This window comes from Myxine glutinosa, chromosome 3 (genome assembly GCF_964187855.1).
Source record: "Myxine glutinosa chromosome 3, kmMyxGlut1.1, whole genome shotgun sequence".
NCBI classification, from domain to species: Eukaryota; Metazoa; Chordata; class Myxini; order Myxiniformes; family Myxinidae; genus Myxine; species Myxine glutinosa.
The window spans coordinates 218838274-218850757 of record NC_136263.1 but is presented as its reverse complement, the minus strand read 5'-3'; the positions used below and the strand labels follow the sequence as shown (position 1 = coordinate 218850757).

Below are 12484 nucleotides of genomic sequence, written 5' to 3'. Positions count from 1 at the left end.
TTGACCTTTAGTTGACCTTTGACCTCAAAAATAGTTGGTTTCCCAATTCAGTGAGGCACTATGCAAATGCTGTTAAATCCTAAAGTCAATCGGATGAAAATTGATGATTTTTTAGATGAAAATTGATGATTTTCGAGGTTTGACCTTTGGTTGACCTTTGACCTCAAAAATAGTTGGTTTCCCAATTCAGTGAGGTACTATGCAAATGCTGTAAAATTTTCAAGTCAATAAGAAGAAAATTTATGATTTTTTAGATGAAAATTTATGATTTTGGAAGTTTGACCTTTAGTTGACCTTTGACCTCAAAAATAGTTGGTTTCCCAATTCAGTAAGGCACTATGCAAATGCTGTTAAATTTTAAAGTCAATCGGATGAAAATTTATGATTTTTCAGATGAAAATTTATGATTTTGGAAGTTTGACCTTTGGTTGACCTTTGACCTCAAAAATAGTTGGTTCCCCAATTCAGTGAGGTACTATGCAAATGCTGTAAAATTTTCAAGTCAATAAGAAGAAAATTGATGATTTTCAGATGAAAATTGATGATTTTGGAAGTTTGACCTTTAGTTGACCTTTGACCTCAAAAATAGTTGGTTTCCCAATTCAGTGAGGCACTATGCAAATGCTGTAAAATTTTCAAGTCAATAAGAAGAAAATTGATGATTTTTCAGATGAAAATTTATGATTTTGGAAGTTTGACCTTTAATTGACCTTTGACCTCAAAAATAGTTGGTTTCCCAATTCAGTGAGGCACAATGCAAATGCTGTTAAATCTTAAAGTCAATCGGATGAAAATTGATGATTTTTCAGATGAAAATTTATGATTTTGGAAGTTTGACCTTTAGTTGACCTTTGACCTCAAAAATAGTTGGTTTCCCAATTCAGTGAGGCACTATGCAAATGCTGTTAAATTTTAAAGTCAATCGGATGAAAATTTATGATTTTTCAGATGAAAATTTATGATTTTGGAAGTTTGACCTTTCGTTGACCTTTGACCTCAAAAATAGTTGGTTTCCCAATTCAGTGAGGCACTATGCAAATGCTGTTAAATTTTCAAGTCAATAAGAAGAAAATTGATGATTTTTCAGATGAAAATTGATGATTTTGGAAGTTTGACCTTGAGTTGACCTTTGACCTTTTGACCTTAAAAATATTTAGTTTCCCAATTTATTGACTAAAAATACAAATGCTGTTCAATCGGATAAAAAATTGCGATTTTAGGAATTTGACCTCCAGATGACATTTGACCTCAAAATCAATAAGCTTCTCAATTGGGATGACCTCTACAACTTGGTGAAGTTTTGTAGAGATCAGTTGAAAATTGTGACCTGCAGGCGACTGACATACAGACAAACAAACAAACAGACAGACAGAATAACGCACAAGACCAACCAATATACTTGAAAAATGTTCGATTTTGCAAGTAATAATCATCAACATTAAAGGAACGTGTCCCAGCCTGGGCAATGCTGTTTAGCAAAAGCGAAAAAAAACCCAGATGTTGCTGTGACTACATGATGGAACACACCGGTCCAGCCGGTTGTGCAGCGGCAGAAAAACTCGGAAGTTGAGTGAGCCTCACACGTTCCCCCATGGAGACAAGACTGCGAGGAGCAGGGAACATCCTGCTGGCAACGTTCTCCTGAAAAACCTGGCTTGCACCTGCGGAACACGGAAAGGGTGTGCGGGCATGTCAATTATTCAAATTTAATCTTTATCTTTTTCTGTAATCAGTTTGTCCGTGTCACACACACAACCTGTCCACCAATTTTCGTCCGAATCCGTCCATAACCTTTAGAAATATCCAACTCACAGACACCAAGACAGACAGACAGACAGACAGGGGTGAAAACATAAGTTCCATCCATATTGGGTGGCGGAGGTAATAAATGTTTTGGGGTGAAGACAAGAGGTCCGGGATTCATGTCTAACTTTGCTCTGACCCTCCATGCCAGGGGTCACGGTGACGCTTTCAAGGCTGCAACATATTAAAACCATTGTTCCTGCACAGTGAGGCCTTCACAACAAACCGGAGGCACCAATGAAAGTCAGGCGTACATCGTAACAGAGTGTTGGCCCATCCGTACGGTATTTTTTATCAGTTAGGATTTTGAGGAAAATGAAAAAAAACCAAGATGTTTTAAATTGTCACAACAACAACCACACGTGTATAGTGTATGAATGCCCTTTATTGACGAAAATGCCAAGATCAACGTGACAGGACAAGCAAAACAAGTTCTCACAAAGCCAATAAGGGAGGAAAGAGGAGGTTTCAAACTCTCCACTATTTTGAGTATGTAATATGTATCCGGTCCCTGGAATAGATGTCCGAGGAAGTCCGTGGAATGGATGAAACATTGCCTGACGCTACGTGTGCTCCTTCCTGTTTGTTTCAAAAATGGACAAGTAGTACTGGGTGCTAAAACACACACACACACTCACAGACACAAACCTCATGTGTATATATATGAATCTGTGAGTATGCGGGACTCACTGCGTTGCCCTGATGAGCCCCAAAAGGGCTAAACCAGGTCGGTAATTGTGACTTTCACATACACTTATGACAGTATCTGAACTAAGATCAAAATTCTGCTCTGTCAGAGGGTTCTCTTGAGAGCTTGACAGGCAGAGCGTATGTACATGGCAGTGACGTCATTACGTGCGCTCATTGAAAGCTGGAGAACTGAACATATATTTGGATATATATATATATATATATATACAGACTTGGCATTTAATATGGAATTATTTTTTTTTCTTGACTTGGGTTTACTTTCTTAACTCAGTATATCAATCTGGTGAATTTCTTTTACACTTTGGTGATTTATTTGTTAAAAGAACCATGTCACTGATTGTCTGTCGCAGCAAAAAGTCAACAACAGGATTATATCACAGGTGGCGTGGCAAAATGTACGGACAGGTGCATTTGATGATTGGCTTCACAGTCGGGTATACAAGAGTTGTTGCGTTCTGTATTAGTGGAAAACAACTGCTGCACGTCTCCAAAAGTTATTGCCGCTTCCTCTGGAGATGGTCCGTCAACTCGACAATGCTGTTTGTCATGGAGGGGTGGCTTTACGAAATTACGGCATGAAACAGCGTGCTATTGCTCGGCAGTATGGCATCACTCAAGGTCAGGTGTCAAAGATCCTGAAACGAAATGCTCAGAGGGGTGTCCCTACTCCAATACCGAGGCCAGGACGTCCCCGCAGAACCACAAGGAGGGATGATCGCCAGCTGTACCGGTTAGTCCGCAATGGCCGTACCAGGTCAGCTAATCGGCTTGGGGCTGAGTGGCAGCAAATGACAAATGTGCCTGTATCCAGAAGGCTATTCAACCAACGACTGGTTCAAGCAGGCTATCGTGCCAGGCGTCCCCTGAGAAAGCCACGCCTGACCAGACAACACCACCAGCGCCGATTGCAGTGGGCCAGAGAGCACCGTCTATGGCAGCCAGGACACTGGAATCACGTGATCTTCAGTGACGAGTCTAGATTTCTGGTCTATCGTCAAGATGGCCACGTCCGAGTGCGCAGACAAGTGCATGAAGCCTAAAACAAAGATTGTAGTGCCAAGAGTCCAAGCTGGAGGTGGTGGGGTGACCGTTTGGGCTGCTTTTCATGCAGGGGGCAAAACTAACCTGGTTGTTCTGAATGGAAACCTGAACCAGTTCAAGTACAGGGCCATTCTGGAAGAAAGATTGCTTCCATTTGCTCGTGCAGCCTTTCGAGGAAACTTTGTCTTCCAAGATGACAATGCACGGCCTCATCGTGCTCGCATGATCCAACACTTTCTTGCTGACCGTGGTGTAGAGCATATGGAGTGGCCTGCCATGTCCCCGGATATGAATCCGATAAGAGAACTTGTGGGCAGAATTAACGCGTCAAATCGACCACTTGGACCAGCAGCCGACCTCTGTGCGTGAATTGCAGCAGGTTATTGTCACTGCATGGCAAGCGATTCCTGTCCAACCCTTCGCAAATCTCGTGAACAGCATGCCTCAACGTGTACGTGCTCTTCTGAATGCTCGTGGGGATTACACGAAGTACTGAACTGTAATTTTACTGTCCGTAATCCCAGTCGTAATTTAACTTTTGTTTTTCTTTAAAAAAAATTTGGCTAATGTGCAAAATAAAGAGATACTTCTGGAAAACGTACAGAAGTTTAACACAGTACTGTCCATGAATTAAGTTCGATATCAGTTTACATCACTTTCAAGGATCAATTTATTTGTTTCGAAATGTCAAATGTGGTTTTTGTTTCTTTTAAAGGTCACATTAACAAAATCTAGAATAGTTTCAACATAATTCCAATGAACTTTTGGTTCTAAGACATCTTGAATAGTAAGTTCACCCCCAGAAAAAAAAAATTCCATATTAAATGCCAAGTCTGTGTGTATATATATATATATATATATATATATATATATATATATATATATAGATATATATATATATATCATGATCATTATCATCATCATCATACTAAAATATGCCATTTGGTGTCTGTCTGTCTGATGAATTTTTAACCCCAATACATTCCATCATTACTTATCAAATCTCAATCAAAAGGATGACGAAGGGTTACATAATGAAGGTTGTAGCGCATTCATTTGCCCCCCTCTCCAAGGGAGTTTTCTCACCCGAGCGGGTTTTCCCCACCATTGCCCTCAATGGCGTTGCGTGTTGAGATGTATATCAATGTTAAATTAGCTTTATTGTGCCGTTTGTTCAAAGAAGAAGATTTATCATGGCGTTTTTCCAAAGACGCTTTCAATAACAAAATTAATGATAATCGCATCTTACTATAATTCACTAAATGTCCGTCCGTCTGTCTGTCCGTCTGTCTGTTCGAAGGTACCGTAAAAACTGCTGAACCGATCTCAACGATATTTTGGGTGGGTAATCCTGGGATCTCCAGGAGTAAAATAGGCTATTTAGTTTTCCCAATTTCAGCTTAGGTCTCCAGCATTCTCAGGTTTGGACTCCCGCATAACATTTGCGTTCGCATGACGTTCATTGTGACGATGTTTTCATTGCGACGATGTTGTTTTCCCGGGTGCCGCACAAACGGCTGCACCGATCGCTGCATGGCTGCACCGATCGAACTCGGTGACCTCGGACAAAGACCTTGTATAGGGACATGGGTTGAATCCATGCTTGAGAGAATTGTAACCCATTTCAACTGAAGGAAACGTGTATCGGGAGTACATACGACATAGCGATTGTGAACACGATTTATCGATCATGATTCACGATCACGATCATCACGATCATCACGATCATAGTGTATCGATCACTGTGGGACATTTGGTGAATTATAGTAAGATACTGTTTAGATTTTGATGATTTGCGTGTGATATGATTTAACGGATGATTATATGAATCGTTTAAAATAAAAAAAGCCTTCAATTTCTGATATTTTACCTTTTCATTTGGGCCTCCCAATTGAAGCCCCACCAGTAGGGCGGGTACCGTTGCTAGTATTGTTAATGTTATTACAAAACAATATTAATACTAATAATGTCCCACTTCCCCAAGGCGTTTTTCCTGCAGTGATAACGTGTATAAATAGCTTTTAGTTATAATGGTGTTTCCGTGGGAGCAACGGCTTCTACAGGAAGTAAAAATATTATAAACCACAAACACGTATGCTTAGCTTTTTAAACAGTAGCTAATGCTCTTAAAAACACTAAATGAAGAAATTTGGAGGAATCCCGACATCCGTGAAGTAAGGTTTACTTACAGAACTGAGCGAAGATCTACTGTACTCTATATAACCCACAAATGTTGGGTTAATACCATGGCCCTTTCTGCCGCTACCGTGGCATTTTTCGTAGCGAACTTTTGAAACTCGCTCCTGCTGTTTGATACGAAACTGAAAGGAAGAAGCTCGGGTTGTGCTCCTTTACCAAGCAGCTAGGTAGTGCATGCCAAGCCAGCCATTCTTTAACGGTTTTCAATGGAGTGCTTGCTCAAATGCTTAAACCACTTGGCGATCTCTTCACAAGAAACTTGGTAAATGAACACACACCCAATGTTCTTGAGACCCGCCCATAGATTGACTGTAATCTACATACCCCAAAGAGGAATGACCCTTTTTTCCACTCCCGTAGTGAGCGGGTGTACTAGTCCATATAAAATCAAAATGTCCATTTGTTTGTTTGTTTGTTTGTGAACCCACTGCTCTGAGCTCCCAAGGTTAATCGCCACAAAACTTAATAGGACAACATATTTTACCACCCTGCACCTAAATAGGGGTTTAAAACAGTTATTTTCTCATCTTTCATAATTTATGGACATCCGAGCTGCCACCTGTCGCCATGATCTCCAAGGGTTGATCCACATATACAAAGCTTTATAAAAAGCCAATTTTTGGGGGGGGAGATTTCAACATGGATACCGATATAATTAGTGAGATTGTGACCTCTGATCGTCAAATATGTTATCAGAAGTGAAAAACAACTCTTTAATTAAGGCGTTACCATGATCGGCAAGATCGGCAAAGAAGGAGTCACGTGACCTCTGAAATTCACTAATTATTCTAAAACCCAAAATAGTACAAAGACAACCTATACATAGATTTTGAAGGGAATTTTACTGCTCATCTAACAACATAACTCTCAAGGGTGAAAAAATAGTTTGTACAAAAAATGACCCACGTGACACCATCTACAAACCGCCACATGCCAACAGGTGAACCCTCCAACAATCACATGACAAGGTGAGTTGTTGTTTTGCTGTTTGTTTGTGATCATACTGCTTTGAGCTCCCAAGGTTAATCACAACGAAACTTTAACCACGATGTACCTTAATAGGGGGTTGACACTGTGATGAGGAGGTCATTTGGCCCGTTATTGCCGAGTTGCACTCACAAGTTAATTAAATTAATAAGCCGAGGTAATTTCTTTACTACAGCTTCACTCATTTACATTATTTTAGTCCCTTTACACCCCTTAGACCCTTTAAACCCCTTAGACCTTTAACACCCCTTAGATCCCTTAGACTTAGAATCTTTACACCACTTAGACACCTTTAGACCCCTTAGGCCCTTTAAACCCCTTAAACCCTTTTAACACCTTAGACCCCTTTTGACCCTTTAAATCCCTTAGATCCCTTTGACCCTTTATACTCCTTAGACACCTTTAGACCTCAAAAACCCTCTACACCTCTTGGACCATTACACCCTTTGGACCCCTTCACACCCATTTCGACCCTTTTGAGACATATACACCTTCTTCGACACTTTTAAGACCTATTGACTTTTTAAGACATTTTGGACAACTTAAGATCAATTGGACACTTTTGTCCCCTTTTGCTCTTTCATCCATAGACACCTTTAGACCCCATTTGGCCCTTTGAAGAGCCTTGATTCTTTAAATACTTTAGTCCCCTTTATGACCCTAATACACTTTAGACCCCTTAGAAAATTCGAAAAAATGTCCTCCCAAAATCGGTTTTGATGACCTTTTCTGTGCACTATTAGCGTCGCATCACAAGTAGCAATGACGAATCTAAACTGATATCTCAAAGCGAAACTGATGCTGAAATGTGAAACAAATTACTGATCTGTGGATCATCGAATGGGAAACCAGAATGAAATGCTGTGGGAAAATGCTGAAAGCAAAAAGCTGTGGGGAGTATAGAGGGGGGGGGGGGGGGGATATGGATCTGAAAAAAAATGGTGAGAGGGATAGGCACCTGGAGGTGGCCGGTTGGCATGGAAAGAACTTTGGTGATCTTCCATCAGGCGGTAGGCCCAAAACATGCCTAAACCTGTTTCCCAGTTGAACTTTCATAATATCACATTGAACTTTCATAATATCACCTTCAATCCCGAACAGTACTTCGGAGGTACAACAAACATTGATTGGAAATCTTAGCTGATAGAATGGAACAAGGTTGTTGAGGTTACCAGGTACACCCATTGCGACATTTGCTCACTGAATATTTGCACTGAATTCCCGTTTTACCAATACACACTCCAAAGGAAATTGTTCATGTCACGTCAGACATCTCCAAACCCCCATCAATGACGAGTACCTTTGCTAGTATATATATATAAACTAGTATAAAGCCTGTCAAATATTACGGTTTGGAACAGTTTACTTGACGGTGCAGCCTCGTGAGTGTGCCAAAGTCTGAAGCCTTGGCCTAGTGTCAGCTGTGCTTATATATTCTTTATTTATGAGACATCATACGAACGTAAATGAACACTCGTTTTACTCTGCACGTGTTGTACATCACGTGCAGCCTATTTCACATACCTGCGCCTTGTATCGATTGTTTTTTTTAAAGCTTCTGTACACCGCCCTTGAGTCTCGTTTTGCAAGTTACCGTCTGCAATTCCAATTGGAGACACATAATTACTTTTTTATGGAAAATGTTTTTCGAGTTTGTTTTATCCTACAAAATGAACGTAGTGAACACACATTCGTGTTAAAAGATTGGCCTGTAAAACGTGCCCTCATGAAGAGGGACAGACACCTGTACAAACAGATAAACTGATATTGTCTATCATATGGTAGATTTAAGGTCAGATAGACATGTAGTAATGAAGGATTGGGGTTTTGTCTGAGTATGGGTCGAGTTGCTGACAAAAATGGTGACCTTGCTGCAACCTAAACAGGATATTGTGGAGAAAGGCACACGGGCCTTCCTTTTCCAGGCATTCATAAATAGGTCTACACAGGACAATGGCATCACGGACAGGACAAAGCCCTGGGAAGACTTAACCATACTTTTCACGCCATTGTTATCTGCCAAGGGTTGTCCGACAGGCATGGAATCTCCTTATTCTTTAATGGCCACAATTATTCCCAGGTTATTGTGTGGACGGTCGGGGGAACCTTGACCCAAGTCTTTCACGAACCGGCTGGCCATGCTTGATGTTCTACTAAGGCTTGGCAGGAGTTTGTAATTCGTTTGGGGTTCCGCTCTCATACTCTTAGTGAAGGACACCATGGGATCTTTAACGTCCACCAACGAATTCCGGCAGACGACACGTTTTCCATCCATCCGAGGGACAGCACACACATTGATGAATGGCCCTGCCTGTGGAACACCAGGATGGCGGTTTATAGCTGAGTCGGGATTCAAACGCAGGGTAGACTCATCTTCAATTGAACCCGTGATGCTGTAAAACCGCCACGTGGAGGTCTTTAGATCACCGCAGGGTCCAGCTCATCAAGGTGTTTTGAGACGCCGAGCAGACACACACTATTCTTTTGTTCGACCGAGACATGGCAGAAGCGAGGAGCACGAGGACAGGGTGGTGCGCTCAAACAAAAGCGCGCCTTATTCAGAGCAAGGCCAAGGCCAGCGAAAGACCGAAAACAAATTGGTGGAATGCTTCATATGATGGTGACAGGTGCTCGAGATTAGCTTCACAGTTTTTCCAGGAAAAAAATTCGAATTGAAACTTTCCGGGGAGGGAGTGGGGGGAGCCGGTGGATCTGTCCCAGGAGCTTATCCATTTTCTCCATCACTTCAATCCCAGACACGTCCTGCTGCAGCTGTTAACGGGGATGAGGATCACAAACGCTGGGCCTTTTGGAGCGGTTCTGGGATTCAGGCAATCAGGATTCAAGGAAGGAGGCCGAGAGAGGACAGGAGAAAGAACAACGATGTGTGCTTATGGGATTTTTGTGTGAAGGGAACGAACGATGCAACAAATAACAAGTGATGCTGCACTCACTCCCCTCCTCCAGTCCCCCCACCCTCCATTGGCGTACTTGCTTTTTCAGAAAACAAAAATATTTTCGGGTTACAGAAAAAAACCGAATGGTCACTTGGCTTTCTAACTTTAGCTTCCCCCATGACTGTGGCCAGTATTTATAACATAATAGTCTCAAACATCTCACAGTCATAGCCAAGTATCGTGGGAACACTTGCTCGTCATCAAACGCCTCGACCAATCCACCCCACACCATGATGATAAACCTGCACACACATACACACACATTCATATACACATACATACACACACATACATACACATATACACATACATACACATATATACACATACACAAACACACACAAACACACACAAACACACCTGAAAATTCATCGACATTTTCAGGATTCCAAGTCCATGTTTTATAAACAAATAAACACGATGTTCTACCATTGCAGAATAAAACTAGAAAGCATCTGAAAATGCAAATCCCGTCCACATCCGTTTGTATTCAGATGTCTTCTTCTTCTTTCATATGCTCAAAATGACAAAATAACAAATAAGTAATGTGTATGTGTCCATGTGTATGTGTATATGTATATGTGTTTATGTATAGGTATATGTGTATAATATATATGTGTATATGTATGTGTATATATATATATGTGTGTATATGTATGCAAATATGTATATGCATATTTGACATTTGTACATGTATATGTGTATATGTATATGCATGTGTATATGTATGTGGATATGTATATGTGTATATGTGTATGTATATGTGCATATGTGTATGTGTATGTGGATATGTATATGTGTATATGTATATCTATATGTGTATATGGATATGTGTGTATGTATATGTGTATATATAAAAGTATATGTGTGCATGTATATTTATATGTGTATATGGATATGTGTGTATGTATATGTGTATATGTATAAGTATATGTGTGTATGTATATGTGTGTATGTGCATGTATATGTGTATAATATGTATATGTATATGTGTATATGTATATGTATGTGTGTATATTTATATGTGAAAATGGATGTGTATATGTATAAGTATATGTGTGTATGTATATGTGTATAAGTATAAGTATATGTGTGTATGTGTATGTGTATAATGTATATGTATAAGTACATGTGTGTATGTATTTGTGCACATGTATATGTGTGTATGTATATGTGTATATATATATATATGTGTGTGTGTATGTATATATGTGCATGGATATATGTATATGGTTATATATATATATATATATATGTGCATGGATATATGTATATGGTTATATATATATATATATATGTGCATGGATATATGTATATGGTTATATATATATATATATATGTAAATGTCTATACAGACTTGGCATTTAATATGGAATATTTTTTTTGTGGGGGTGAACTTACTTTTCAAGATGATTTAGAACCAAAAGTTCATTGGAATTATGTTGAAATTATTCTAGATTTTGTTAATGTGACCTTTAAAAGAAACAAAAACCACATTTGACATTTCGAAGCAAATAAATTGATCCTTGAAAGTGATGTAAACTGATATCGAACTCAATTCATGGACAGTACTGTGTTAAACTTCTGTACGTTTTCCAGAAGTATCTCTTTATTTTGCACATTAGCCAAAAAAAATTTCAACAAAAACAAAAGCTAAATTACGACTGGGATTACGGACAGTAAAATTACAGTTCAGTACTTCGTGTAACCCCCACGAGCATTCAGGAGAGCACGTACACGTCGAGGCATGCTGTTCACGAGATTTGCCAAGGTTTGGACAGGAATCGCTTGCCATGCAGTTACAATAGCCTGCTGCAATTCACGCACAGAGGTCGGCTGCTGGTCCAAGTTGTCGATTTGACGCGTTAATTCTGTCCACAAGTTCTCCATCGGATTCATATCCGGGGACATGGCAGGCCACTCCATATGCTCTACACCACGGTCAGCAAGAAAGTGTTGGATCATGCGAGCACGATGAGGCCGTGCATTGTCATCTTGGAAGACAAAGTTTCCTCGAAAGGCTGCATGAGCAAATGGAAGCAATGTTTCTTCCAGAATGGCCCTGTGCTTGAACTGGTTCATGTTTCCATTCAGAACAACCAGGTCAGTTTTGCCCCCTGCATGAAAAGCAGCCCAAACGGTCACCCCACCACCTTCAGCTTGGACTCTTGGTACTATACAATCTTTGTTGTGGGCTTCGTGCACTTGTCTGCGCACTCGGACGCGGCCATATTGACGATAGACCAGAAATCTAGACTCGTCACTGAAGATCACGTGATTCCAGTGTCCTGGCTGCCATTGACGGTGCTCTCTGGCCCACTGCAATCGGCGCTGGCGGTTTTGTCTGGTCAGGCGTGGCTTTCTCAGGGGACGTCTGGCATGATAGCCTGCTTGAACCAGTCGTTGGTTGACTCGCCTTCTGGATACAGGCACATTTGTGGGGGAGAGGGGGGAGAGAGGGAGGAGGGGGTTGGAGTGTGAGGGGGGAGGGGGAGGGGGATGGGTAGGGGGAGGGGGGAGGGGGAGGGGGAGGGTGGGGGAGGGGAGGGGAGGGGGAGGGGGAAGGGGGGAAGGGGTAGGGGGGAGGGGGAAAAGGGAGGGGGAGGGGGAAAAGGGAGGGGGAGGGGGAAAAGGCAGGGGGAGGGGGAAAAGGTAGGGGGATGGGAGAAGGGGAGGGGGTAGGGTGGAAGGGGAAGGAAGGGGGAGGGGAGGACGTAAGCTCTGACGCTCAGAAGCTCGGAGGACGGGGGCTTCTGCTTCTGCTGCTAATCCCTCCCCCTCCCCCT

At 41.3% G+C, this 12484-nt stretch overlaps 1 protein-coding gene across 1 annotated transcript in view; it reads right to left on the bottom strand.

Annotated features, from left to right (window-relative positions):
• The window catches only part of LOC137422866 (uncharacterized), a 288315-nt gene that overhangs the window by 175325 nt on the left and 100506 nt on the right, over positions 1-12484 (bottom strand). The window contains exon 3 of the mRNA XM_078774985.1: positions 1528-1661. Coding sequence (XP_078631111.1) covers positions 1528-1661 — 134 coding nt within the window. The remainder of the gene's footprint in view (positions 1-1527; positions 1662-12484) is intronic.